A 26020-nucleotide genomic window follows, 5' to 3' on the forward strand; every position below is an offset into this window, starting at 1 on the left:
ACGAGCTCGCAAATGCCAGGAATCACAGAACACGATCCCAGGCAGGCACCTATCGGAGGCCTGTCGGAGTACGTGGTTTACATTTTGGTGGAGAGTATTCCCATCAATTAGATACTATGATCCTATATGACCAGATGCACACAGAGCTGTCTGCCCACGCCGTCCTCATGTCCTGCTACTTACATAGCAGTACGTGAAGGCGTCACCCGTAACATGTTATTGACAGGTGCATGAGGTGTCTAGAGATTCAAAGCCGACAAGAACTAGAAGACGCCCGCATGAATTCTACTCACCAACAGGGGTAGTACCGTGTCGAGAGTGTGTGCCAGCGCACTGAGCGCAGGTGGTCGAAGTTGTGGCTAGCGAGCCAATCCGCCTTCAAGCGGCGCTTACCGGGCCGACACCCTCGGAAGTTCGGAAGGGTACTACAGTGACCCCGACGATCATGTTGTCCCCAGATGTAAGTACTTGTGGATCACTCTGGAATCGGGGCTATACTACTACTCACCACGACTTCCTTCGTAGTTGAGCAGTGAGACACAAAATCAATCTGATCATGGGACCATCCAGTTACGCATAGGCATGAGCACGGCCGTGTGGGTGGAGCCCGAAGTATCGCTCTCGCCCTCACGAGACGCTGCAAAGGCCGTCTTGGATGTAAGCATTCACCTCAAACGTCTGTCACTAGCCAGCACCTGGGATGCAGCTCTCCCTCCCGCGGGCCGCGGAATACGCGCGTCTCTACACAGCATCACATATCCATGTTGACTGAAGTCGATTCTCCTCGCAGTTCCGCGGCCTCCAATACGTCATCGCAGAACGCTGTTCTGTACAATTCTTCGCCTCACCGCAACGGGCTCAAGCCCTGATTCCGATTCACGGCAGGCTGGGCCAGCCGGAGCAGTGCGGTATATATAGCGCACTGCAAGTGATGTCGACGATGGCGGGCCGCAAGGCAGCACTCCCATCAGCACGACGAACGTATCGGACGAACATCGACAGACCATGACTGATAACACCGAAACGCCCCTTGTCCTCATCGTACGTCTGTCGCCGTGTGTGCGTCTCTAGTTCAGGAAACTGACCCTCTCTCCTACGTTAGATTGGAGCAGGACCTTCAGGCCTAGCAGCGGCCCTGACCTTGGCCCAGAACCGCATACCGATACGCATCATCGACAAGGCTCGCGAGTTCCATCAGTCCTCGCGAGGGAGCGGATTACATGTACGTACCCAGCTGTGTATCCGTGAGTGGAAACCCGGTACAGACCATGTGTATGCTCGTTTGCCAGCCCAGGACCCTCGAAATCTTCCGTTTCCTGGGAGTTGCTGAGGATGCGCGACGCCTCGGTGGCCCACTGCTGCCTATGCAATTGTACAAGCTCCCCGGAGGTACCGAGCCCGTTGCGAAATGGAAGATCTTAGAGGATCCGCCCTTAAGTCCGGATCGCCCAGAGGTAATTCATACTACCTACTATCCTGCTGGTTCCAGCTGATTGGACGGCGTGTACAGGACTTTCTTATGCTGAGCCAGTATCTCACTGAAGGAATCTTCCGCGACCACCTTGCCAAGTATGGTGTCCACGTAGAACTTGAGACGGAACCTGTCTCCTTCGAGCAGGATGATACCGGTGTCAACGTGACCTTGCAGCATGCCGGCTCCGAGAGAGTCGAAACCGTTCGGTACGCCTACGTCATTGGCTCGGACGGTGCTCGAGGTCAGTTCGATGTTTTGGTAACCGATGTGAACTTACCAGGCCCTCCGTGCAGGCTTCACTAGGAAGGTTATCGGCGCAACCTTCGAGGGACAGACGAAAGACGCCGACGGCAGTGTGTTTGCGGACGTCGAGGCTGAAGGACTCTCTTCAGATGTATGTCAGTATTCCGACCAACGAGTAGCGTTGGACTGACCCTTGTTTTGCGTGACAGGTCTGGCATGTCTGGGCCGGCGGCAATGACGGTACAATGTGCATATGAACGGGAGGGCCAGCAAGGGGAGAACGAAGCTGACTAATAACGGTTTTGACAGGCTTTCCATGCGTCCGAAGAACGAGCCAGGACAATTCCAACTCGCAGTCGGCGGTAAGAACTTCGATCCAACTGATCTGATGGATGCGACCAAGCTCTTGAAGTTCTTTCACGAACATACTGGACGTAAGGACGTCGTGCTTAAGAGCTTTACTACTGCGATATCCCACTGGAAGTGAGTGTGGTCCTCTGTGAGATTAGGAAGTGACTGACCTAGGATGTTACCCACAGACCGAATATGCGGATGGTCAACAAACTTTATGAAGGTCGTGTCTTCATCTGTGGAGGTAAGCAAGCCTATCGTATACCAAACCCGAGCACGGGCGTTCCTGGTACTGACGTGTGTTGTAGACGCGGCTCACGTCCATTCCCCAACGGGCGGGCAAGGTCTCAATACCAGTGTGGGTGACTCGGTACGCATACTCTTTTCATTTCACAAGACTGTTGAACTAACGAAAGTACAGTTCAACATCGCATGGAAGCTTGCCCTTGTGTGCAAGGGCCTCGCCTCGCGCGACCTGCTCACCACGTACCAAACAGAACGGCTTCCTGTCATTGCCCACATGCTAGCCGCTACATCCAACCTCTATACCCACGTCAGCGACAAGGCGCCGGCGCCGGCGCCATCCGAGTCTGCGAAGTCCGAGGAATCCGCAGGCTCTGGCAAGGACACGAGCGGCTTCATGAAGTGGCGTAACAATGCACTCTACCAGCTCGACATCAACTATCGCTGGAGCCCAGTCGTCTTCGACGCGCGTGGGATGAACGGCCTGGACGAGGACGCGCTGAAGGCGCGCGGGTACATAGGCTATCCTGGAGAGCCTGTGCGCGCCGGAGATCGCGCTCCCGAGGCCCCCGCTCTGGTCGATGCGACCGGAAAGGCGACTGCGCTCTTCGACATCTTCAAGCCGACTGTGCATACCCTCCTCGTGTTCTCCCCCGACTCGGAGCAAGCCGGTGCGAGTGTACAGGAGATCGTCGCGGCCGCACGGGCTTCGCCTCTCGCCAGCGTCATCCAGACTCTAGTCCTCGGCGGCCAAGGTGTCCCTGCTGCTGTCGAAGGCGCTATCACGTATCACGACAAAGAGGGCCATGCCTATCGGGTGTATGGTGTCGAAGAGGGAGCACTATCGGTCTTCGTCGTGCGACCGGATGGGTATATCGGTGCTTTCGTGCAGAATGTTGATGGACTTCAGACCTACATCACGAAGATAGTCGTTGGATTCAATTGACACCTGTACAATAGTAGTACTCATTGGTATTTGATGCTCATGGCAGCACCATTCGATGTAATTCTATGTATCGCTACAGTGTTGTTCGTTGTATATTGTACGGTCTATTGTAACCGTCCTTAGCACCAGCAAAATCTGGACGAGATTAATCAGTGCGATACTCGTTACGGTTGAGGTCAGAGATGTATACGTACTTCTCATTGTATACCCATTCGATCTCTTCTTCCTTTTCATCACCATACCACTTCACCGCCGGCAAGTGCTCTATCCGTTCCTCCGTCTTCCAACCTTTCGACTCAGCCAGCGCACGCAGTTCAGGGCGCATGTACCAGAACTCGACCTTCTCGACCTTCTCATCCCGCGCCGCGGCCAGTAGCTCTTCCAACAATACAGGAAGTGTCTTCTCGTCCGCACGCAAGCGCGATACGACCAGGGTCCGGGGAGATGTCTTCAAGTCCAGGGTCCACGACACAAACGGAAGAGGACGCGACTGTTCCAGCGCGTCGACAAGTGTTCTCGCACCGTCGGGGAGAATGAAGGCGCCCCACTGCTTGCTGGGAAGAACTGGTTGCAGGTCGGGCGTGAAGTCCATCGTGCGCCGGACGTTGAACGCCCCAACGCCTCTATCTGGGAGGAACGTGAACTGCGTGCGCCCCGGCATCGCGTGACGGGCAAGGTCCTCTTTCATCCAGCGCGCGTCGTGGTCATAGAGTGCTACGACGTCGGACTCGGAGAGTCTGACAATGTTGATATCTGGCTTCCTCGCCGTGATCGCCTCGGAGGCATCGAGCTCCCAGAAGGTCTGTATCGCGCCGGTGATCATCCAGCCATTGTGCGACATCGGATCGGTCCCGCACGAGCGGTAGAAGTCGCGGCCCACGTCGCTGTACAGAACTGAGAACTGGGCGTTGGCGACTCCGAGGGACCTGAGCAGCTCGACATCTGGGGGAGCGCCCCATTCTCGCGGGAAGGTCGGCGGAAGCGCAGAGCGGGACGCGAGGACCCAGTGAAGAAGGCGCATCATGTGCCGGGCGTAGCCCCTCTTGCGGGACTTTGGAGGTGTGTACACCGATGCGACTCCGTACGCCGTTACTTCCTCGACCTTGGGCTTCATGGCATCGCCACCTGAAGAAGGTTGCGCTCGTGTGACAAGCGCAGCACGGCGGAAGCTGGCAAAGCAGAGGCAGAGATTGAGGAACGGTAGGCGGCGAATTCATGTGCGCAACGTACGTCTCACAGGAGCACATGAAGTCCAATGTGGTTGGATCGTTCCTGGGAGCCAAGACCCTGTCAATGGTGGGCGCAATCCGTCAGTACAAAGTTCATTGTATTCGCGAAGGAGGTACCCACCAGGTAATGAGGTTGCCGTTCGCGGCGTGCTCGTCCCCTTCCATCACCACGTCGCGGTGGATATATTCTTCGAGTGCCTGCCCGCGCGACCATTGCACTGCGTGACGTGTGCGCGATTCGTGCGTCTGCTCTGCGGTCGCGGGGAAGAGCGAGAGGTCTGCAAGGGTCAACTCGGTGGTCACGGTCATGGTTAGATCGAGTCGTTCAACAGACGATAAATATGTATACACGGGAAGCCAAAATGATGGTGGTGGTTTGCGTTCAGAACTGATAGAGCGCCGAGGCATTCCAGATCGCCCTGATCAATCGGGATCAACGTTGTCATAGTAGTCAGTTCGAGTCACTGTGAAGATGCTGCACCTTTCGCTCTAAGTACTTAGCTAGGCTCTCAACGTCTACGCAGCGTGGCATGCACTTGACACCATCAAAATCCTTGATTTCCATTGTCAGGCCAACTTTGGGCTCTATGTATGTCCGTACACTCAGGCTGAGAGCTAGCTATCATAAACAAGTCTCAGGGAATATATGCTATCTGTAGACGATGGTGAGTGTGGTCATTTATGCAAAAGTTTGAGTGAAACGAAGTCTCACCTGTGACAGTTCAGAGGAAGCCACCAGCGATCCGGGTGAAATACGTGTGAACGCCGTCCGCATCGTACACGAAAGCGCCGATATAGCCATCCGGCCGGACAATGACAACGGTCAGTAGCTGTCCATCGACACCATATGCCTTGTAGGCATGGCCCTCCTTGTCGTGGTACGAGCCGGCGCCTCCGACAGCGACAGGGACTCCATCGCGACCAAAGATCAGGGTCTTTGTGACCTGGGCGAGAGGGGATGCCTGTGCAGCGGCCACGACTTCCTGCACCTTGGATCCGGCCCCGTCTTGGGCGAAGAGAAGCAGAGTGTGCGTACTCGGGTTGAAGATCTCGAAGAGCGAGGTCTCCTTTCCTGACGCGTCAATCAGGCCGGGGGCCTCGGGTGCGCGGTCTCCCGCGCGCACAGGCTCCCCCGGGTATCCTACGTAACTGCGCGCCTTCAATCCTTCTTCGTCCAATTCGCCCCTCCCGCGTGCATCGAAAACCACTGGGCTCCAGCGATAGTTGATGTCGAGCTGGGGAAGCCCGCTGTCACGCCACTTCATGAAGCCGCTCGCGTCCTTGCCAGAGCCTGTGGGCCCTCCGGATTTGGCAGCTTCGTATGGATCCTTGGCGACAGCGCGGCCATACAGGCCGGAGGTAGTGGCTAGCATGTTAGCAATAACAGGAAGCCGTTCCGTTTGGTACGTGGTGAGTAGATCGGGCGACGCGAGGCCCTTGTACACCAAGGCAAGCTTCCATGCGATGTTGAACTGTACATTCATCAGATCCGTTGTATGTTAAGACCTAGATGCATACGCACGGAGTCGCCCACACTTGTATTGAGCCCCTGCCCGCCCGTTGGAGAATGAACGTGAGCTGCATCTGTTGGATGCCTCAGAATCAGGCTTGTATCCTGTATTTCGACAGTCACTCACCTCCGCAGATGAAGACACGGCCCTCGAAGACTTTATTGACCATGCGCATCTTGGGCCTGTAAGGGTACCACTAGGTCAATACTATCACTTTCTGATATTAGAGTGAACCGTGCTCACTTCCAGTACGTTATCTCAGCGAAGATCTTTATGACGATGTCCTTGCGTCCGGTGTACTCATAGAAAGCTTCTGTGAATTTGGACGGATCCGCCAAGCCAGCTGGATCGAAGTTCTGGCCAATGATTATAAGTTGAAACTGTCCAGGGTCTTTCTTCGGACGCATGGCAATCCTGTGAAAGGCCGATGTCCGTGAGTCTGCTCCACGCCCGTATGATTCTCTTTGTGCTCACGTGAACTTTCCAGTTTCGGACCAGACATGCCAGATCTATCACACAGCTCAAAGTTTAGTGCGACACAACGCAAAGAAAGTCGGGATGCTGACATCTGAAGAGACCCCTTCGACCACCACGTCAGCAAAGATAACGCCGTCGCCATCTTTCGTCTGTCCCTCGAAGGTCGCGCCGATAGCCTTCCTACTGAAGCCTGCATGGGCCGGTAAGTCGTGCACTTCCGCGTTTGCATTCCTCGGACTGACCTCGAGCACCATCCGAGCCAATGACGTAGGCACACCGAACAGTTTCGACTGCCTCGCCGCTGGCATGCTTCAATGCTATGTTCACACCGGTGGAATCCTGCTCCATAGAAACGGGCTCCGTGCCAAGTTCAACGTGAACGCCGTACTCCGCGAGATGGTTGCGGAAGACCTCTTCGGTGAGATATTGGCTCACGGCAAAAATACGGCCCTGTACACATCATCCATGAGGCTGGAACAGTAGGATAGTAGGTAGTGTATCTCGCCTCTGGGCGATCCGGACTTATGGGCACATCTTCCAGGACTTTCCACGTTGCGACAGGCTCGGTACCTCCGGGAAGCTTGTACAATGTCATAGGCCTCAGTGGGGCACCAAGGCGTCGCGCATCCTCAGCAACTCCCAGGAAACGAAAAATCTCGAGGGTTCTGGGCTAGTATTCGAGCATATTCATCATTCCCGGGACTCACTGGGACACAGCTGGGTACGTACATGTAATCCGCTCCCTCGCGAGGACTGATGGAACTTAGTAGCTTTGTCGATGATGCGTATCGGTATGCCGTTCCGGGCCAACGTCAGAGCCGCTGCCAAGCCTGAAGGCCCTGCTCCAATCTAGGTTGCGATTCACAACGGTCAGGCCTACGAACGGATGAGAGATACATGACGACGGACGTACGATGAGGATGGGGCCGGGGGACTTCTTGGTGCTCATCGACATTGTTTATCAAGATAGGTTTGGTATAGAGTATATCGTTCGGCCGTTGCTAGCGAGGGTGCTCTCTTGCAGCTTTCCGACCGTCGCCTTGCAGGCTTTATGGTACTTCGGCTAGCGTGCGCCGCGAGAAGCAAACACCGTTTCGCTTCTGCTCGTCCTCTGACGGACGACGGCATCGGAATCTAATCGTTTCGGTGTGATGAGAAGCAGAGAAGGAGCGTAGCGTTGTCCCAGGCGGGGTGTGCGATGCCGACGGGGACGCGTCCGCAGAGCGTCGTGGGAGGTGAAACTTGAGGCTCGCGCAACAATGCTGGCACGCAAGCCGGCTCCCGACAGCCTCCGAATTGAATGCCTTACATGCTTGATAGGCGTACAGCAGCATATCCTGAGACCGAGAGCGATGTTTTTTCCCGCGTTAGTGCCTTGGCCCCGGAGAAGACCCACTTGTGTCCGTCTGGTGTACTCACAATATCTCAAATTGTATACAATCAAGCCCGCACTTCGGTGGTATTCGTAGTCATATGAGGTACCGGCTTCGCAGTAATGCTGAGTACTGAGTGTTGGCGGCGATTCCAAGATCCTCCCGGCCCTCAACTTTGTTGCACAGCCTATTGACGCCCGCGCTTCGGGACGAACAGCGAGCGGTTCAGCCTAACCCCACACCGGACGGCCCCGTACACGAGTATGTGTGTTTATCGTCCAGCTTTACAGTTTCATGACTCACCCTGTAGCATGGCCCGGCCAACACCTAGGCCTGAACGAGTCCGGCGACGACTTGAGCTTGAGCTCCCACAGGAGCGGAAGTCATCGCACATCATTGACTAACAACGCGTACTATGGCCCATAATACTTGCATACAACCATTGAATCTAACTATTGAAGTGGGAGTGGAGTCGCCACTTGACCTCGTACTTCATTATGAGTACAACATCAAGATGATGATCCGCCAACGATCCGGGAGAAGTACGTCTGCAGGCCATCAACATCATCCACGAAAGCCCCAATGTAGCCATCCGGTCGCACGATGAAGACGGACAGCACCCCTTCGTCGACATGGTAGGCTCTGTATGCGTGACCCTCCTTGTCATGATACACACCAGCACCTGCGACGGCGTCGGGGAGGCTTTGGTGACCAAGGACTACGGTTTGCATGACGTTGGCGATGGGTGATGCACTTGCGACGACCATGATGTCCTGCAAACTACCCCCAGCTTGTTTCCGGGAGAACAGAAGCAGAGTATGCGTGTTCGGCTTGAGGATCTCGAAGAGCGAAGTCTCGTTTCCCTTCGCATCTACCAGACCCGGTGCATCGGGAGCGCGGTCTCCGGCGCGCACAGGCTCTCCGGGATATCCGCTGTAGGCGTGCGCCTTCAGTGCCTCTTCGTCCAAGCCGTTCGTTCCGCGCGCATCGAAGACAATCGGGCTCCAGCGATAATTGATCTCGAGCTGGCGGAGCGAGTTGTTGCGCCACTTCATGAAGCCGGTCGCGTCCTTGGTGGTGGTGGTAGCGGCGGTGGATACGCTCCTAGTAGCGCCACCTTTTTGCCGGTCGACGATGTGCATGTAGAGGTTGGATGTGAGCTGGAGCATTTGCGCGATAACCGGAAGCCGTTCAGTTTGGTAGGTGGTGAGCAAGTCGGGCGAGGCGAGACCCTTGTGCACCAGAGCGAGTTTCCAAGCCAGGTTGAACTGTGCTTCGGTTAGTGGCATTTCTCCAATGTGTTGTGGGATGATAGACGGCGTACCGAATCACCCACACTCGTGTTGAGACCTTGTCCGCCTGTCGGGGAGTGGACATGAGCGGCATCTGTGGCTATGCGCTCAGAATCACGGCCTATCCTGAGAAACAAGGCTATGCATACCTCCGCAGATGAAGACGCGACCTTCGCACAGCTTGTTGACCATCCGCATATTCGGTCTTGCCGCCATTCCAGGCATAAGTCATTCCTTGACATCGTGATTGGCGGAAGGATACCACTCACTTCCAATATGAGAGCGAACCGATCTTCTTGAGGATGATGTCCTTCCGGCCGGTCTTCTCGTAGAAAAACTCGGCGAACTTGGACGGGTCCGTCGACAAGTCGACCGGATCGAAGTCTTGACCGATGATTCCAAGGTGGAACGCTTCGGGCTCCGACTTCGGGCGCATCGAGATACTGGATTGACAATGAGCGATACCGTACATCAGAGACTTACTGTAGCGCTACTCACGAGAACTTTCCGTTGTCGGCCCAAACGTTCCATTCCTGCATGTATTTTGGGTTTAATCGAGAGCTCGGAGGAGCGGAACACATCAACACTTACACCTGGAGGAACTCCTTCAGCCTCGACGTCGGCCCACACCTGTCCGTCTGTTTCTTTTGTCTCGCCTTCGAAGGTTGCCCCGATAGCCCTGCGCGTAGAGCCTGCACGGTATCGTCAGCCTACCCTCTACATACTATCAGTGGCCTTGTAGAACTTGCCTCGTGCACCGTCCGCGCCGATGACATAGGAAAATCGAGCTTTCTCGACTTCGTCAACACCAGCATGTTTCAGGGACACAGTTACTCCAGTCACGTCTTGCTCTATGGCAACGGGTTCCGTGCCGAGCTCGACGTGTATACCGTACTTCGATAGATGGTCACGAAAGATCCCTTCGTTGAGGTATTGACTTAGGAAGAGCATGTCCTAGAGCGGTGCCAGATCAGTAATTGAAAGCGTTAGAATGAACATGAAGTAGCTCGCGACCTACCTCCGGGCGGTCCGGAGTTAGTTCGATGTCTTCGAATAGCTTCCATTTAGCGACAGGCTTAATGCCCCCAGGCAGTTTGGTCAACTGCATAGGCATCAGAGGGCCGCCAAAGCGTCGTGCGTCGGCTGCGACTCCGAGGAAACGATAGAACTCCAGGGTTCTCGGCTGCAATACAAGCTGGTCAGGCTCACGATCTGAGGGCAGCCTTGACACATACGTGTAACCCGCTGCCTCGGGAGGCCTTGTGGAACTCTTGTGCCTTGTCAATAATGCGTGTCGGAATTCCGTTCTGCGCCAAGGTCAGCGCCGTTGTCAGCCCTGAAGGCCCCCCTCCAATCTAATGCAAATAGTCAGAACGGGGATCGAAGGCGCCACGAGTCCAATAGACGTACAATGAGGATTGGACTGCTCTGGCAGGTATCCATTGTCGATCTATAGGTAAGTCTTGTGTAGCTTACTGCGTTCTGTTCTATCTGCGAGTGAGGTTGGATATGCTCTGCTGCTTCCCTGTGACTTCGCGAGGGATACTTTATACTCCAACTAGCGCCATGGCGATAGCACTCCCAGAAGTCAGGACATCCGTATCTTCGGCATATAAAAAAGTGGCACTATGACGAAGGAGAAGTGTGCATTGCAGACGGACATTGGAAAATGGTCACCGTGAGGTGCGATGCCGTCGGAGACATACCCGTGAGGGACAATAGCACTTGAGGTACTGTTTGCAACGTACGCTACCGTGTCCTGGATAGTAATACAGGAAACTACAGTCGTTCCCAATGGGGGTTGCTAAATCGAGCTTACACAGTCCTTGCGCGTTCAACTTCCAGCGGCTCGATAAAGTCCGATATCGGTTTGCTTATTTTCTGGATTATGATGTTAATGCGACCACCGGAATATCATGCATCACCGAACCTCACCGAGCTTTTCAGCGGTCGCCGGTCATTCACCGGGATTTTCTGGGATGTATGTCAGTGAATTTCGGGCGATGTCATGATTCATGACGACAGAGTACTTCGCACACACCTGGCGTATTGGGCAATGCATGATGCTAACCGATTCGCCCCCATTACGAATTTGCAGCAGTATGTTCCTCAATCCCTCGTGCGACATTCACAAGGAAAGAATGACCAAATGCTAGACCAGATCAACGTACGAGGAGTAAACTTGAAAGTTTAAGGTACGACGTACTACAGTGCACGTCACGTGCCACGCGTCATGACGCGACGTGACTGTTTAATGTCACACTCGCACGCGTCCGCTAATGGTGGCCGGCGTCTTGGACTGCCAGTCGACCACCACCATCTGCATAGACTTTTCCTTACCTCCACAGCCAAAGCGACTATGCAAGCCACATTCTACATGCCTCCAGCGACCCCTTCGAGATTTGGCTACTCATCGCCTGCCCATGCGCCCCTCCAATCGTCGCCTCTCGCCAGCCCTCCATCCTCCCCAGCAGCCTCAGCCTCCGCACGGCGTCGATCGCAGTACAAAGCGACTCCTTTCAGCTCACCAGTGGACCGCCGCTCGTCGGGCGCGTATGGAAAGTGGCCAAGCTCCAGCGACGGCTTCGTGCAGGGCAGTTCCACTCAGCCTACCTCCGCACCACAGTCGGAGGAAGCCCCACGCAAGGCCTTCCTTAAGGAGCGCCTCAAGGCGCGTTGTCTTGAGCGGGCACAGAAGAAGCGCGAACGGGCGATTGCGCGGGGAAGCAGGCATCTGAGTAGCGATGCGAGCAGTGACGGGCTGGAGGAACTTATGGACGAGGATGACGAAGATGAGGAGAACGTGCTGAACGATGCAGTGAGTATTCACCTGCAGAGTTGCCCAGCACCCCTCTCATGACGCGTCAGTTCTTCCAACGTATCGTCGAGAGCGCGAAGCGGAAGGAGCGTCATCAATACCGTCTTTCCTATGCTCAGGATGTCGGTTCGTCATGGGACCCTGACATGGAAGATCCGGCAGACTGGGAGAACGAGGTGAAAGGTATGTGTATGTTTGAGACGCACGTCGACAAGCTATTGACACTGCTTTGCGTAGCTCCCGCCCCGATCTCTACAACCCCCGATGACCTGCTGGCCGAAGAGCTCGAGGCGTACGCAGCCGAAGCCGAGCTCAATCTTGACGATCTGGACGTCAATGAGATTTTTGGCCTGAGCGACTTTGAAGACGACGACGTGGACATGCATTAAGAGCAGAATGCTCATGCTTCCTGTTGACTCGCTAAGATAATGCGGGCTAACGGGTTAATTCCAGATGTATCATTATCCCTACAGTACATATATGCGCAGTTCAAGTTTGTAATTGTTCTGGATGCTCCTCGGAACAAGCGACACCTCACATCTATCATCCTTGTTTGTACAACACCTAACCGTGTAGAATATAACTTCTTGTTGAGACAACGAGAGCGAGCACCTCAGCACGTCGTCAGCATCGTTCGAACACACGGTAGAGCTCGGGCAAGTCTGCGACCTGCACGACATCACGATCCAGCAAAGTCTTCGGAGGGACAAGATAGCGCGCCATGGCAGGGAAAAGGACATGTTGGATCTGCCACAACGTGGCCTTGTGCGTGTCCTTCGTCTGGCCGTCGCTGTCTTCGTCTATGGGGTCATCGAGCAATGGCTCGGGAACGTAGAAGAACGCGAGCTCTCGCAGGAATGTGTCGAAGCAGGGTTGCTCTGCCGTCCAGTCGACCTGCGTACAAGTGGTACACATTTTGAGCATCTCAAATGAAGGTGAAGCCATACGTACCTGCGGACCAAGACGCATAAGGAAGAGCGGCAGCTTGTCCAGGTTCGGGGTGTAGTCTCGCAGTAGCATCGGGAGGGTCTCCACAAGCCCCTTCTCTGAGATGCCCAGGCTGAAATATTCCTGGAGCATCTCGCGGCGTCCTATGAGAATCCCGACTATCCGCTATATTACCAGCTCAGTTTCTTCCAAGATTCACATAACAGGCGTAAGGGGAGGGACGCTTACATCGACGACATCATCAGGTTTCAAACCGTTCTGCGCGACTCCTTCCTCCGCATCGACAGCGAGAGCAACGAGAGTGCGCAGGTCCGGCGGAGGGTCGAGTCGGATGCGCGAGAAGTTCCCAAACTGGCGGAGGCCCAGCTGATAGAACAGCTCTGTTGCGAGCGCGCCGTGGTTGAGGAGGTAGAGGCGGGTGCCGTGCTGTACAAGCGACAAACACCGCGGCACATCCACAATACCAACGAATGTGTGCTTGGCGAGAATCTCACCCAGCTCTGAATGTGGCCTATCATGGTCGAGAACAATCGTGAAGTGGACAATGGCTACGTACGATTATGTCGCGCTTTGGCAACCCCCGCCCGTAATGCCTTGATCGACTTCAGGAAGCACTGCGACTCTTTGATCTCCTTAACCTTCGGGACTGGAACCTGGGTCATCGCAGGAAGTGCCGATCCATCTGGCACTTCATCAACACTCGGTCGTTGTGATGGATGCGCTACCTGGAACATCGAGTCCAGCGTCCGGTCTTTCAACGAGGTCCGGACCTTCTGGTACGAATAGACTTTACGCTTGGCGGGCTGCGATGCTAATCATCGACGAAGTCAGAATCGGGTCACAGTAATAAGTACATCGACATACCCGTCGGGGCAACCTCGCTACGTTCCGGCGATGCCTCCTGAGGAGATCCATCTTCTGCGTCTCCATTTTCTTCGGGCTGCGCCTTGCGCTTCCCTTTGGCCTTCTGAGTTGCCGGTGGTTCCGCGATGCCACCGGTCAACAACGTCTGTCCTTCTCGTTTGAGATGGCGGCGTATGATATGAAGAGTGGCTTCTTCACCTGATACTCGAAGACTCTCGATTGGCTTTGCCCGATGAGAGCCTGCTGGATCACATCTGCGATCCGCTCGATGATAGCGTCCTCGTTGAGGAAGTGCACTTCCTTCTTCGTTGGGTGCACATTGACATCGACAGAACGAGGATCGATCTGCAGACTACCAAGACCATCGCAACGGTGTTCGAACTGGAGAAGAAGAGGTGCGACTGACCTAAGGTAGACGAATGGAGATGCTCCCTTCGCGAGGATACCATTGTACACGGCTTCGAGAGCTCTCTTGATTCTCGAAGACTCTACAAGCCTGTCTGCTTGAGGCATTGAACTGCCAGGCCCTCGTTCTAAGGCAGGGCCACTCACGATTGATGAATAGTAGCAATGTCATCTTCTTAGCCTGGTAGCTGGCATTTGTGAAGTGAGCCTCCGCGCTCCACGCCTCAGAGTCTTCGCCCATATCGTCATCTTCATCTTCGTCATCGGCTTGCTGGTCAGGAAGGTTGGAGGTATTTGCGCCTTTCTTGTCAGTTGAAGAGATAGTCACATGCAAAAGCTCCTTCGCTAGAGTCTGCCCGTAGAGTAGACGAATCGCTTGGACAGTTGTGGAGGAGGACGGCGTAGACACGTCCGGGGACGGGGTGCCGAGCTGATGTCGTTGTCACTACTAGCATCGAGACTTGGCGAGTATACTCACTTTCTTGCATGTGAACGATACGTGGGGATTGTGGATGGCGTATTTGGACACCACGTCCACAATGCGCGCGTACTCTTCGGAGGAACCTCGTAATGCGGACAGGCGCGTGGGCGTGTTATAGAACAGGTTTTCAACCTGCAAAATGTGTCCCATTCGTGAGCTTACTCCTCACGGAGCATGTATGCGGCGCATATACCTACCGTGATTGTAGTCCCATCATTGCCAGCGCAAGGCTTCGGGTCGGCAGTAGTACCCGCCTTGGCAGGTGTCAATGCGCCATCGCTGTAGCATGCTCTGTACGCTATTTAGATTATCCGTCTTCCGTAATGAGAGCATGCACATACTTCCATGCGCATGTGTCAGTTTTGGTCTTGGTCACCACGGTCAGGTTGGACACGTAGGAGATTGACGCAAGCGCCTCTCCCCGAAACCCATACGTTGTGAGTCGCTTAAGGTCCGAGAACGTCGACAGCTTCGAAGTTGTGAACCTTTCAGCGAGAATAGGCAAATCGTCTTTCTTATTTCTTCCATGAGCGCCACCGAGAGGGAGTGCAAGATGGCCGACGCACCCTAATGCCACAGCCATTGTCCTGGATCTGCAGGAGCTTCATCCCGCCATCCTTGACGGTCACTTTGACACTGGTTGCACCGGCATCAAGGCTGTTCTCGATGAGCTCTTTCAGAGCAGAGGCCGGCCTGTGTATGATCTGTTCCTCGGCATACGCGTCATGCACCCGCATGAACAGAACAACAAGAACACGTACCTCACCCGCAGCTATGCGGTTGATGACCGACTCCTGCAGTCGACGTATAGGCCGGGGACCAGAAGGAGGGGGTGACGAAGCACGTATGGCGGTAGATGCCATGAAGTTCGCGGACAAGATGGATCGTGATCGAGGCAAGCTCGTCGGTGACTAAACTGAACAGAAAGAAGTCCTTCTTGAATCAAGCTCAGCGAAGCGATAAATGCAGTAAAGGCTACTCCATGGAGTGCACGCTACTCCCGCGAATGCCCCGATCGACGTTGCTCCGCCCAGATCCAGCAGAGCGGCGTGGCTAAGTCGTGGATTGTTGTGCAAAGAGGACGCGTCCAAGCGGTCGCCCACAATCAATTGTATCCTCGATGCATTTTGCGGGGAAAAGACGCGTCCGGACGCGTCCATAATCGTAGACACGTGCATTCCTTATGTAAGCGGTGAGTACGGTATGACCTCTGCGGCGGCGATGCCCGCGTCGCCCAAACTCACCTCATCTTTCCCTCGCACTCATCGCAACGGCCACTCTCACCCTGCAAAGACTACGACATCTACAAGGACGGCAACGCGCCGACTCTCGACGTCGACGCCAGTTCGACGGCCTACCCGACCGCTCCGATCCCGCTTGTCCCCGAGCGCCTTGAGACAGCCTAACGAAAACTCGACATCAAACCGTTCCAACCACGTCCTCTCTACGCCCGCGAAGCTGCACGTACACGTCAGAAGCCATGCAACCAGAGCCGCCCTCGACCCCAGTGCGTGGCCGCAACCCGTCGCGTTACCCGGCTGCCTTGTCTCGCGGAGAGCCGGGGCGTGTTCCGCTCCACCGACGCGGCACCTCAAGAACGCTCGAATGCCTCGAGGACCTGCTGCGCGAGAACGGATACAAGGAGACGAGGGTGTTCACACCCGAGGCAGAGCGCATAGAGGCGATGGCGGAGGAGCGGAGGAGGCAGACTTCTACATGGCGGATCCGAGAGCTCTTGACCGGCTGGCTGCCTCGTGCAGGCGGGAGCCAACCGGTAAGTGACGACGAAGACACTCCGGGGCCCCAGAGAACGTATCGACCAACGACGCCGACTCCCGTCTCATATCATTCCACTCCGAGCTCGCCCCTCAGCCACAAGCGTCCACTTGATCCCAGCCGAACGCCGCATCCGCTATCGTCACCGAATTCGGCTTCGTCGACCACTTTATCTTCTATGCGTAGTTCAGCTACCTCGGAGGGTCGAACGGTCAGCTACCAGCCGTCGCGCCGCGAGATCCATGACCGCATACCCGCCATTCGCGCCGAGACATCTCAGGCGAGTCTTCGTACATATGCCCAGGTTTCAGCCGCGCATCGTTACCTGCGGCATATGGCCTCGACTCCGGACATGCCAAGACGAGCTGCCTCCTCCGTACGCGACCCTTCCATGCGGCAGATTGCTTCTCAGCACCCACTTCCCGCTTCCTGGCTCGAATCCGTGACGAGAGCTGTGCTCAAGTCAGGCGACGACGGAGTGCACATCGGGGGCCCGATTCCTCCCCCTTCCAGCCGCCATTCTCAGCGGTCTCCCCGTGCGTCCAAGGAGAATAGGTTTACGTTCACGGATCGGACCCCGAAAGCATCTCGCAACTCTGGCAGAAGCATATCCGGCCTTCCCCCCGGAGCGACTCTATACCTATCGCGCCCCCAGACCGCCCCCTCCGCCGTCAACACCGCCCACGTCGTATGTCGATCTGCTCCTGGGTCGCGTTCAGCTTCACGCGTTGGCGAACGCTTCAACGGCGGCGGTTCTCTACGAGGGCCTTCTCGCAAGGATCGAGGGCGGCGCGGGTCACGGCTAACGCAAACCGACCGGGTGCCCTCCCTCGCAGCAACACGCGTGGAAAACGACGCATGGAGCGGCGACACGCAATGGGTCGACGGCAAACGCGTGCCAGTTCTACACTACCAGGAGTCATCGTACGAAGAGGCCGTCGACTCGGATGATGATGAGGACGGTGAGCTTGACCTCGCGCGTCTGCTCGTTCCGCCAAAGCGGCAATACTCCATCCAAAGCCTGCGCAAACATCTCCATGTTGCCCATACCCAGACACGCACCGTGTCGCTCAATGCCGACTCGTGGGAGGATGAGGAGGGCGTTACGACGCGAAGCCGTGGACCACCCGTTCACATCGACGACGCGGACGGGTATCCAACCTTTGCGCGCACAGATTCGAAGCGGCGACGCGGGCTTCCCGGGGCGTGGGGCAATCCAGGTGGCGGCCGATCATAGCCATACGCCCTCTGCCCTCCCTCCATTGTATTCCTACCGTAACCCATTCTCCTCCATTTTTCACGTTGTGCAAGACTATTCTACCTCATCGCCGTACGGCACGCCATTGTTTTCATGTATCATGCATGACTGTCACTACCCACGATCTTGTTTGCTTCATCAACACATCACATCGCATCCCCCCGGTAGACCCTCACCCCTTCATGACTTATCGTGCGCGCCGTTATAATCCGCTCGGTAGCAGACTATGGGCCTTTTTGTTCCACTCTTCATAATCATTCCGCATCTTCTCGCTGTTCACATTTCATTACTTCTGGATACAACACAAGTCAAGACAAGTCAAAGTCAAAGCACTCGCTATTGGATTGCACATGTACATTAGACTGCATTAGTACTGTATCCCATATATATGTTCACTCTTTTCAAGCCCCCTAGCTTGTTGCCAGCTCTCAACAGGCTATGTAGCCTCGAATTGTCGGCAAGAGCCTTCGTCTTGAGTGGGACTTGCAATCTATGTCGAATGAGACCGGAGAAGGCTCGATATCAGAGTGGCGTTAAGCTAGTATTCGTGGGAACCCTAGGCACATTGGCTCGCCTGGGCGGAGCTGTGCTGCTGCAAGTGTGAACCTCGATCGTAACTTCGTTCCGGCCTCCAAGTCCTCAAGGCTGCCCTGAGGCTTCCCTGCGTTCACTCTCTCCGTGGTCCTCAATGAAGCATCGCGCAGTACTGGAGACGGCGAACCGGGCGATCTCCCGACGTTCCGATGAAACCAAGTAACTGGCCAACGGCTAGCGCTGCGGCGGCGTCGCCTTTGTTTCGTAACGGTTGGTACGGAACACGAAATCTCGAAGCCTAGTGAGCATAATGTGCCACAGGAGCGTGCTCTGCTTCGCCCGTCGTTTGTATACTGGAACCTATCCGGATGCCAAGACAGAAATCTGCTCGCCACTCCGGGGTCATCTCCGAGGGCGGTCCCGTAAGTTTTCTCAGGCGCGTGGAAACGAGTTCGAACTCTCTGAGGGACGCCGGGGGCTGCTTCTAATCAGATTGGTTCTTCTAGCTCTTCCTTGAGCGCAGATGCAAACCACACAGACGCGGGCCCGACGAATGTGGTTGTTGCGCTGCCATCGTCAGAGGCTCGCGTCCGTGCGCTTCATGCGCCTTGCCCAGCCCTGGGCATGCTGCCAGGGCACAGCAGGGCTGCTTGCGGGCTTGACCGAAGAGTGCGGATCCCCACACGAACCACGGCGAACTATGCGAGGCGAAACTTATCGACGCGTCTATCGCCCTTCCTAACTGCCTCCTCCATTGTCCCTGTCATCGCCAAACCTGCAAGATCGACGTTCACCCCCAACTTCAGCAATGCGCTCCCAATACGTTGTGGTCTCGTGGGACCTCCAATGTCTGCGATGCAGTTGCTCGGCGGCGGCATGGTGTTTCCGCCTGACGCTATGAAGGTCTTGTGGTCTCTCAGCACCACCGCAGCGTGGAACTAACGACATCGACCCTCACAGTGCAATGCTGACGGACGTAAGTAACACGTCCAGCATGCTGTACTACATGGATAAGGCTGATGGGTTCCCTCTACAGCCTCACTGAGGTGCAGTGTGGCTGTATACCATATGCATCCGGTGTATTTGGGTCACGTCATCCGACGTCCGCACTAGCTCCCGAAAGCTAGGACATTCCTCCATGTCGCCGCGCATCGCTACGAACATGCATAGCTCCTTGCGCCGTGCACATCCATGAAGCTTCCACTGTAGACGTGCGCAGACCAGCAAGGTTACGCCGTCGGTGGAGCTGGGGCATGCAGGTATGTCGTGCGCGCGCTTATAACGTGGTGATGTGTGTCTATCCCTGTACACCAAGGTTCGGAGCTTCGAAAGATGTACAGTTCCCACCGTCTGACCACGACGCTGGCACTCACTGCGTTGAAGCCTTGAGGCACGAAATACCATGGCTGTTCGGCTTTCCTAGCTCCGGAAGCTCCCTTGATGCTCCTTCTTCGCCATTAGCCGTGTTTCATCGTAGGCTTCGCTACCCGTTCTAGTGGCCATCATCGGCTGCCACCAGGTACACGGATGCCAGCCACCAAAATGGTCCCAACTGGGCCATGTATACGCAGACGGGTATGGAATGCATCCAAGTACTGCGCAGTTCATCCGTATTTCTACCACGCCGCGTCTCCTCTACTTCCTATTTCCCTTTCCCCCTTCGCCTCGCGGCGACTGTCGATCGCTCCAGTACAACTCCGAACACGTCCTACTCTATCTCCGGCACTTCGACCTACTTCTATGGCTAATTTACACTATAACGGACCGTGGGCTGTTAGTTGCCCTCGCACCCCAACGCCGACGGCACATAAGTGAGTTCTCGCATCTGTCCGGTCCCTGGACATACCTCCTCTGCTGTCATGTCGCGATCTGGTCTCCTTGGATACTGGAACATATGCTAGATGGTCTTCATCTCTGCTCGCGCTCACTTACACGGTCCGGCCTGATACGACAGATCTCACAACCATACCGATCCATACCTTTACGGCAACGACGGCGGTCCGACCATGTGGGGCCAAACCATGCGGTAAGTGGTGCGCGGTCAATGTCACTCGATGCTCGTTCCTGACTACGAATGAAGTACTCCAGGGTCGTGGCATCCTGGCGGCGAAACTGGGACTGGCATGCGTTCCTGGATGGCTACTGGAGACGTCTGGGACTATACTGGATGGGCTGGTAATCACCTTCCGGACTACTCAAACGCGACGCCGCAGTCTCTCATCGCACGCTCGAACAACCCGCTCGCGGCAGGTAACGCACAAATTTTCGACATACACTACGCGCCCACCCCGCCACCCGATTTGTCCTCCTCAGACTCTGTGCTGCACGTCTATCGGGACACGGGCGCTCCGGAACCTGTTACCACGGATCCAGCCGCAGAAGCTCAAGCCGGATTACGCTGTCTCTGGGGCGGTCGCTGCGGAGCACTCATACCGAACGCGACGGTCCAAGAGATCCGCGCCCATTTGCGGGAGGCGCACGGTGTTCCAGGGAGGGACAGGACGGCGCGCATCCCTTGCCTCTGGGATGGCCGTTGCTCTCGGTCATCAGACTGCATCCTTCCCGGTGGCATGGGGAAGCATATCGCGACGTGCCACTTCAAGATTATGCGCCGGTCTTGCGCCTCCTGCGGACAGGCATTCTGCCGCCAGGACTCACTCGTGCGCCACGAGTACCTCTACTGCCCAAAACTGCGCGGAGACAAGCGCAGGAAGAAGCGGCCCGCCGCTCGGCGGGTCTTGAGCGATATGCCGACTAGGTGAGTTGGGCGGATCTCCCATGTTGAGATGCCGGACGTTAGAGCTGACGGCATCGCGATATTCATAGCGCCTGATTCATCCGGTTGGGCCTGTTCCAAGTGCGCGCCGAGCCAGCATGACCCAACCTCTGCTTCCCCTCTCAGCTTCTTTGTATCATCATTTCGGCGAGCCGGCTCTCGTAACGCTGACGGGACATCGCCGCCCGCCCTAGTAGTCCTTAGTAACACGACTGTAAAGTCCAGTAGTCGCCTCTTAGCCTACCGATATGTACATTAATAGTTCCCCTGCCTTTGGCGGCCAATGTACTATATAACTAGTTGCTGTAACATATTCTCCAAAGATACTGTGCGCATCTTGTGATGCGCGAAGGGTGTGTGACTCAACATAAGAAGTTGTCAAACAAGATGACATGCAAGGCAACCGCAACTAGCTACTTCGAACACTCCTCGGAGCGCGGAGAGACTGCACAGTTCTGACAGGCGAACAACGACCGATGAACAGATGAGGAACAATGTCGAGGGCAAGGTTACGTTGGGCGAGATACCCGAGCGGTGATGTCCTTCTTCTATCTCCTTCTCTCCAGTGCCTTTGGAAATCTTTTTTCGAAAGTATAGCCGTCCAGCCTCAGTTCCCGTCAGAATCAATGGACCCACAAACCACCCCATGTCGGCGTCTTGCGTCATATGAGAGATCGAGACTGATCGGCCTGGGGAATCTGTTTCGTTGTACCGCTCTGGTCCTTGAGTTTGATGGGATATAGCCACCACGCCGGCGGTGTTGGATACGCGAAGCCAACCCGTGGTTCGCCTCGCTTCACGCGCAAGCGAGGAGACTTGCGATATTGTCGCAGATGGTCACGCAGCTCATGTGCTTGCGCATAGACACCTGTACCCTGGTGAGAGTGTCGCGGTTTGCGCACGGGCACCAACTAGTGGGATCGGGTCATACCGTCATCCCGAGGCGGCTTCATAGGGTGTGCTGCAGACGCAGTAGCGAGCAAGCGCAGATATCCAATGGCCCAATGACGGTGATGAATGCACCCGATGCACCCTTGTCTTTCTGTCGCGTCAGTGAGGTGTCACAAGCGAGCGTCGAGATACGTACCACTGTATCCACAGCAGTACACGAATACTGACTTGTGTGGACACGTATACATCGCTTTGATTCTCGATGCCCGATATGGAGGACTCCATCCAACCTTGCAGCTTACACGTGGCGCACAAGGCGGTGCCCACACATACCCATTGAATAGCATACTTGGACGCCGGATGACAATTGCGCTGCAGAGGCGGAGCATCAGACGGACTCTTTGAGTGATCGGTGAGAGCATGATGGCGTATCCAGGGATCACTGGTATTCGAGAATCAAGGGAGCACTTCGAGCCGCCTTCGTGTCGGACATCCGTCGGAGACATGGGCGGTAGCAGCGAAGTTGCTCGGAAGACCGGAGCATCCAGGGCTCAGCTGTGCTTCTTTGAATTCGACTATGCTCAGATTAGGCAGAGATCCCACCGTCATCTTGGAAGGGGGAGAAGTCGAGCCTTCTGCCGTGAATGGCTCGGAGTCGGAACGCTGGGATGCCCTTGTGCTGTGAACCTTCTTTTCTACCCTTACTCTCACTGCGGTGAGTATACTACACACAACGAGCATCCACAAATTCGGTGGCACTCACATTCAGGTGGAACCATCACACACACTGCCTAGGTGAGCTCACGAGCGCGCCCTGAGAGCAAGCTGGGTCCTGAGGGAGATTTCTGGCTTCGATCTTGCATACGGGATCGAACAAGTGGCACCAATGGTGCCACTCAGTCCATCTTCTGACGCTTGCAGGACATCGAACAGAGCCTGGGATGGCGTTAGACGTGAGAGAGAGCGACAACAGATTGGGCGTTCTAGCTCTCGTAACCGTCCGAGACGGCGGAACAAAGGAAGCGTCATGAGGTCATGAACTATCGCCAATAACCAATGAGCGATATTCCTGGAACAAGAGCTGGACCCAGGGTACGAACCTTGAAGGCGACCATACTTCCCATGGGTGCGCAAACGTACGGGGGTTGTCACGTAGAACGAGCCGGGCAGTGTAGAACGCTGGCGCAAGGGCCTGCGAAGCAAGAAGTATTCGAGATCTGTTGCCAACTGAATTCTCGGCGCTGCTGGAGCGCAGTACGTATGTTGCGCGATGAGCAGAAGTGATTCCGGATGATGGATCCGAGCGTCATATCTGACTTGCTACAACTGTCTATCATGAACGCTCGGATTGCTGCAGTGGAATATGTCAGAGCTGCGCAGCTTATTGTGATTTTATTGTGATTTGATTGACGAAAATGGAGTGTTGAATGACGAGTCATTGTTAGTCAATCAGTCCGGAGACGAATGGACGCATACTTGTGCCTCGTGTAGTTGCATCCTGAACAATCAGGAAGCCATCGCTGTGCAAGCTTCCCTCCGTTGGAACGTTTAAGATAACGTGAGCGAACATACCAGAGTCTTGGTCCATCCGAGAAGTCCGGGCGATAGAGTCTTATTGAGCTCGCCGCAGCAGTGGCAGCACAAGGTACGCGGCGGGAGTGACCGCCCAAGTCGGAGGAGAGCGGCTGTGCCTCGAGCGGGGACAATCGCCGAATGAATCTGACCCGTGGGCGCCGTTGACCCGGATCTACATGAACCTCATGTTGTCCTTGTACCATCACTATCTCCACTCCTATACCCTCCTTTCTCTCTGATGCTGAGATCCATTCATGCTTGAGCCTTGATACTTGCTTGACAGTCTACGGGGGGCGGTTCAAACAATGCTACTGTCCATCTTCATGCAAATTTCTAACAGGCCGGGGCTATCGATAACGGGCTCTTGTGTGTTCTCCGTTCTCCCTGTAGCTGTTCTTCCGGAGGTGCTTGTAAGCTTCTTCTGTGTGTGCTGGAGGGCTGTGGAATCGCCTTCTCATACGAGAGCGAGCATACCTGCTACAGCAACCGAGGACCGCGCGCCCGCGAACCGATGATTGTGCCCACTGTAATCATGATATGGATACTCTTGTCGCCTGAGGCCTGAGTGCTGGTCCTCCCGTTGTGAAGCACCAACGTAACCGGCTGTGGGACCTCCGACATCTTCGCACGATCTATGCTCGCGCGCTGTTCTTTCTGAGTCTGCTTGGCCGTTGCGAGCGAATGGGAAACGGGGGTCGATGTGCCCTCGTCCGCGTCAGGGTTCGGCAGTGCGAGGTTCTCATCTGAGGATGGACATGCACACGCGTCGAGTCACGGAACTTTCCTCGTGGCACTGAGCTTAGCGCTTTCGTAGTTGGCTTTCAGGGCTTCGCTCCTTAGTCGCCGAACAGAGCTCCGCGCGACTAGCCGACTCATCAGGCTGCCCAAACATGACCGACGCTATGTAAGGCGGATATTTGTCCGCACACCACCCTCATACCCCACCCCTGCTTTCCACCTCCTTCACCCCTTGCCACCACCGTACCACTGCGGTGCCTGTCCAGACACACCGGCGACTCTCCTCCTTGCACATCTTAAGAGCGTAGCAGACCTCGTGGAGGGAAGCTCTCGCTCTCCTCGGATTCCGACTACGTCCCTCGCCCTAGTCATCATGCAGTCACCCTCGGTCGTGCCTTCTGCATCGCTCAACACCTTCCTCAACACCACACCATCCAGTCGCCAGGTGACCATGAGCCCCCCGTACGCGTATGCGTCAATTTCGTTCATGGTGTCGGACATGCCTTGACACGCGTCTTCATCGTTAACGTGCAGCTCTCCTGCCTATGCACACAGTGAATCGTATGTATCACCCATGCGCTCTCGATTTCCATCCCTGCTCACATTCCTTTGACTCACCAAAGCAGATGTGCCGCGCTTCCGTTAGCTAGTGCTCATCAGCCCTACCACGCAGGACAGTTCCAGAGCTACGGTAGCACATCGTGAGTGACATTCGAGCTGTGTTACTAATCAGTACTGATTGACACGTTTCTGGAAGTCCTTCCGCCGCGTACAATACGCATGCTTCTTCGGACCGTCGTGGTGGCTGGCAATCTTCTTCCTCTCCGTGAGTTACAATCCCCCTCGCGTGTTGCCCATGCATTGAATAAGGTGCCTCTCTGTCACTGCTCAGAGACGACCTGGCTCGCTCTCAGGGCTATGCTCATGGCAACTCCTCATCCTACGCCCTCTCTGATGTGCAGCGTCAGCAGGATCATCAACGTCCAGGATACTATGCTCAGGCCGATGCGTCCTACGACTCTCGCAGGGTTCACTCCTCTGTTCCAAGCTCGAGTCTCCCTGCAAGCTCTCGTTACCCCGGCTCGACTGCTTCCCTCCCTTCTGCCCCCTATCCGCCGAATTTTTCCTTCGCCGCTCCCCACAACCATCCCGCAGGCTCCGCTGCTCAGCCGACCGCTGCTGCTTGTGCACGTTGTGAGTGGGGCGACCGGCGGTGCAACGTTCCTGTCGAAGACACCTCTCCCTCGGGTATCGCGCGCCACCTCAGGCAGTACCATGAAGTCGCTGTCACTGACAACCGGAACCGTGGCATGTGCACCTGGGGCGGGCGTTGCGGCAAGGACATGTTCCCCTCCAGCTTTGGGAAGCACATCGCCGAGTGCCATCTCAGGAACATGACGAAGCAATGCCCTCACTGTGGTGCGGACTTTGCGCGCGCCGACACGCTCTCTCGGCACATCAAGGCGTTCTGCCCGAACACTGTCGGCCACGCTGGGCAGACGTACTCAAGTACCTGAGGGTCTCTCCCTGGGGCTCGCCTGGGGTCCGGCCGTGGTGGCTGAGGGGTCGCTGGCTGAGGCTGCCTTGGTTCTCACTGTGCGTCTTGTGCGGCTCGATGGTATGATTGTAGTGGACTCACCCTCGCATGTAGGCTCCTTCTTGACTGAGAGGCTCGGTGTTGATATGCTCTCGTATCTTGCCCGCTACTTTACTCGCTTCGTACATGCTACTCCCGGAAAGTTCTCAGGCTAGCTCGTCAGGGTATTTATGGGTTCATCTAGGTCGAAAATCATGTCACGGTGTGCCGGGATGGTCGA

General features: G+C 55.6%; 9 protein-coding genes across 9 annotated transcripts; 5 read left to right on the plus strand and 4 right to left on the minus strand.

Moving 5' to 3' along the window:
• Positions 1-531: 531 nt before the first annotated feature.
• Positions 532-3257, plus strand: L226DRAFT_501441 (uncharacterized protein; the record flags this gene model as incomplete). The annotated part of the gene is made up of 12 exons (XM_067677835.1): positions 532-657; positions 791-1041; positions 1103-1222; positions 1290-1454; positions 1511-1715; positions 1768-1868; positions 1927-1964; positions 2027-2200; positions 2257-2312; positions 2377-2438; positions 2490-2621; positions 2667-3257. The coding sequence occupies exons 2-12, from the start codon at positions 1006-1008 to the stop codon at positions 3255-3257; spliced, it is 1680 nt and encodes a 559-aa protein (XP_067539554.1). The 5' UTR covers positions 532-657; positions 791-1005.
• A 25-nt stretch (positions 3258-3282) lies between these two features.
• Positions 3283-4868, minus strand: L226DRAFT_479727 (uncharacterized protein). The gene is made up of 4 exons (XM_067676854.1): positions 4608-4868; positions 4488-4544; positions 3452-4426; positions 3283-3392 (listed from the first exon to the last, which is right to left on the minus strand). The coding sequence occupies exons 1-4, from the start codon at positions 4793-4795 to the stop codon at positions 3377-3379; spliced, it is 1236 nt and encodes a 411-aa protein (XP_067539555.1). The 5' UTR covers positions 4796-4868; the 3' UTR covers positions 3283-3376.
• A 170-nt stretch (positions 4869-5038) lies between these two features.
• Positions 5039-7594, minus strand: L226DRAFT_530850 (uncharacterized protein). The gene is made up of 11 exons (XM_067679956.1): positions 7388-7594; positions 7204-7323; positions 6980-7144; positions 6717-6924; positions 6564-6664; positions 6472-6506; positions 6241-6411; positions 6124-6179; positions 6009-6070; positions 5199-5958; positions 5039-5139 (listed from the first exon to the last, which is right to left on the minus strand). Exons 1-10 carry the CDS (start codon positions 7427-7429, stop codon positions 5209-5211), a joined length of 1710 nt encoding a protein of 569 aa, XP_067539556.1. The 5' UTR covers positions 7430-7594; the 3' UTR covers positions 5039-5139; positions 5199-5208.
• Positions 7595-8264: 670 nt separating this feature from the next.
• L226DRAFT_530852 (uncharacterized protein) lies at positions 8265-10766 on the minus strand. The gene is made up of 10 exons (XM_067679957.1): positions 10550-10766; positions 10375-10494; positions 10158-10322; positions 9889-10093; positions 9731-9831; positions 9638-9672; positions 9409-9582; positions 9289-9344; positions 9172-9233; positions 8265-9115 (listed from the first exon to the last, which is right to left on the minus strand). Exons 1-10 carry the CDS (start codon positions 10580-10582, stop codon positions 8357-8359), a joined length of 1710 nt encoding a protein of 569 aa, XP_067539557.1. The 5' UTR covers positions 10583-10766; the 3' UTR covers positions 8265-8356.
• Positions 10767-11435: 669 nt separating this feature from the next.
• Positions 11436-12538, plus strand: L226DRAFT_479734 (uncharacterized protein). The gene is made up of 3 exons (XM_067676855.1): positions 11436-11957; positions 12008-12140; positions 12195-12538. Exons 1-3 carry the CDS (start codon positions 11499-11501, stop codon positions 12344-12346), a joined length of 744 nt encoding a protein of 247 aa, XP_067539558.1. The 5' UTR covers positions 11436-11498; the 3' UTR covers positions 12347-12538.
• A 43-nt stretch (positions 12539-12581) lies between these two features.
• On the minus strand, positions 12582-15518 carry L226DRAFT_456170 (DNA binding protein; the record flags this gene model as incomplete). Its single annotated transcript, XM_067675280.1, has 12 exons — positions 12582-12851; positions 12909-13070; positions 13134-13405; positions 13462-13692; positions 13913-14121; positions 14176-14269; positions 14322-14604; positions 14653-14787; positions 14853-14946; positions 14997-15169; positions 15222-15359; positions 15417-15518. 12 exons carry the CDS (start codon positions 15516-15518, stop codon positions 12582-12584), a joined length of 2163 nt encoding a protein of 720 aa, XP_067539559.1.
• A 374-nt stretch (positions 15519-15892) lies between these two features.
• On the plus strand, positions 15893-18101 carry L226DRAFT_530855 (uncharacterized protein). The gene has a single exon (XM_067679958.1). The coding sequence runs from the start codon at positions 16136-16138 to the stop codon at positions 17666-17668; it is 1533 nt and encodes a 510-aa protein (XP_067539560.1). The 5' UTR covers positions 15893-16135; the 3' UTR covers positions 17669-18101.
• Positions 18102-20134: 2033 nt separating this feature from the next.
• On the plus strand, positions 20135-21145 carry L226DRAFT_237749 (uncharacterized protein). Its single transcript, XM_067673147.1, has 3 exons — positions 20135-20249; positions 20304-20981; positions 21050-21145. Exons 1-3 carry the CDS (start codon positions 20230-20232, stop codon positions 21054-21056), a joined length of 705 nt encoding a protein of 234 aa, XP_067539561.1. The 5' UTR covers positions 20135-20229; the 3' UTR covers positions 21057-21145.
• A 3427-nt stretch (positions 21146-24572) lies between these two features.
• L226DRAFT_530858 (uncharacterized protein) lies at positions 24573-25800 on the plus strand. The gene is made up of 5 exons (XM_067679959.1): positions 24573-24671; positions 24738-24764; positions 24827-24904; positions 24961-25029; positions 25096-25800. The coding sequence occupies exons 1-5, from the start codon at positions 24577-24579 to the stop codon at positions 25718-25720; spliced, it is 894 nt and encodes a 297-aa protein (XP_067539562.1). The 5' UTR covers positions 24573-24576; the 3' UTR covers positions 25721-25800.
• The last annotated feature ends 220 nt before the right edge of the window (positions 25801-26020 follow it).

This window comes from Lentinus tigrinus (genome assembly GCF_003813185.1).
Source record: "Lentinus tigrinus ALCF2SS1-7 unplaced genomic scaffold L226scaffold_4, whole genome shotgun sequence".
Taxonomy (NCBI): Eukaryota; Fungi; Basidiomycota; class Agaricomycetes; order Polyporales; family Polyporaceae; genus Lentinus; species Lentinus tigrinus.

What these genes read in the sequence shown, in the direction of transcription:
- L226DRAFT_530855 (XM_067679958.1), top strand. Translation starts at nt 16,136, where the DNA reads ATGCAACCAGAGCCGCCCTCGACCCCAGTGCGTGGCCGCAACCCGTCG.
- L226DRAFT_530858 (XM_067679959.1), top strand. Translation starts at nt 24,577, where the DNA reads ATGCAGTCACCCTCGGTCGTGCCTTCTGCATCGCTCAACACCTTCCTC. An exon ending in ACCATGAGCCCCCCGTACGC is followed by an intron (nt 24,672 to 24,737) that starts GTATGCGTCAAT and finishes GTTAACGTGCAG; the next exon opens with CTCTCCTGCCTATGCACACA. An exon ending in TGGCAATCTTCTTCCTCTCC is followed by an intron (nt 25,030 to 25,095) that starts GTGAGTTACAAT and finishes GTCACTGCTCAG; the next exon opens with AGACGACCTGGCTCGCTCTC.
- L226DRAFT_237749 (XM_067673147.1), top strand. Translation starts at nt 20,230, where the DNA reads ATGTGGGGCCAAACCATGCG. An exon ending in ATGTGGGGCCAAACCATGCG is followed by an intron (nt 20,250 to 20,303) that starts GTAAGTGGTGCG and finishes CTACGAATGAAG; the next exon opens with TACTCCAGGGTCGTGGCATC.
- L226DRAFT_479727 (XM_067676854.1), bottom strand. Translation starts at nt 4,795, where the DNA reads ATGACCGTGACCACCGAGTTGACCCTTGCAGACCTCTCGCTCTTCCCC. An exon ending in AACGGCAACCTCATTACCTG is followed by an intron (nt 4,545 to 4,607) that starts GTGGGTACCTCC and finishes CACCATTGACAG; the next exon opens with GGTCTTGGCTCCCAGGAACG. An exon ending in TTCATGTGCTCCTGTGAGAC is followed by an intron (nt 4,427 to 4,487) that starts GTACGTTGCGCA and finishes CTGCTTTGCCAG; the next exon opens with CTTCCGCCGTGCTGCGCTTG.
- L226DRAFT_530850 (XM_067679956.1), bottom strand. Translation starts at nt 7,429, where the DNA reads ATGTCGATGAGCACCAAGAAGTCCCCCGGCCCCATCCTCATC. An exon ending in GCTGAGATAACGTACTGGAA is followed by an intron (nt 6,180 to 6,240) that starts GTGAGCACGGTT and finishes GTACCCTTACAG; the next exon opens with GCCCAAGATGCGCATGGTCA. An exon ending in ATACAAGTGTGGGCGACTCC is followed by an intron (nt 5,959 to 6,008) that starts GTGCGTATGCAT and finishes ATGAATGTACAG; the next exon opens with TTCAACATCGCATGGAAGCT.
- L226DRAFT_479734 (XM_067676855.1), top strand. Translation starts at nt 11,499, where the DNA reads ATGCAAGCCACATTCTACATGCCTCCAGCGACCCCTTCGAGATTTGGC. An exon ending in AGAACGTGCTGAACGATGCA is followed by an intron (nt 11,958 to 12,007) that starts GTGAGTATTCAC and finishes ATGACGCGTCAG; the next exon opens with TTCTTCCAACGTATCGTCGA. An exon ending in CTGGGAGAACGAGGTGAAAG is followed by an intron (nt 12,141 to 12,194) that starts GTATGTGTATGT and finishes TGCTTTGCGTAG; the next exon opens with CTCCCGCCCCGATCTCTACA.
- L226DRAFT_530852 (XM_067679957.1), bottom strand. Translation starts at nt 10,582, where the DNA reads ATGGATACCTGCCAGAGCAGTCCAATCCTCATT. An exon ending in CCCGAGGCAGCGGGTTACAC is followed by an intron (nt 10,323 to 10,374) that starts GTATGTGTCAAG and finishes CTTGTATTGCAG; the next exon opens with CCGAGAACCCTGGAGTTCTA. An exon ending in TCGCGTCTTCATCTGCGGAG is followed by an intron (nt 9,234 to 9,288) that starts GTATGCATAGCC and finishes GCATAGCCACAG; the next exon opens with ATGCCGCTCATGTCCACTCC.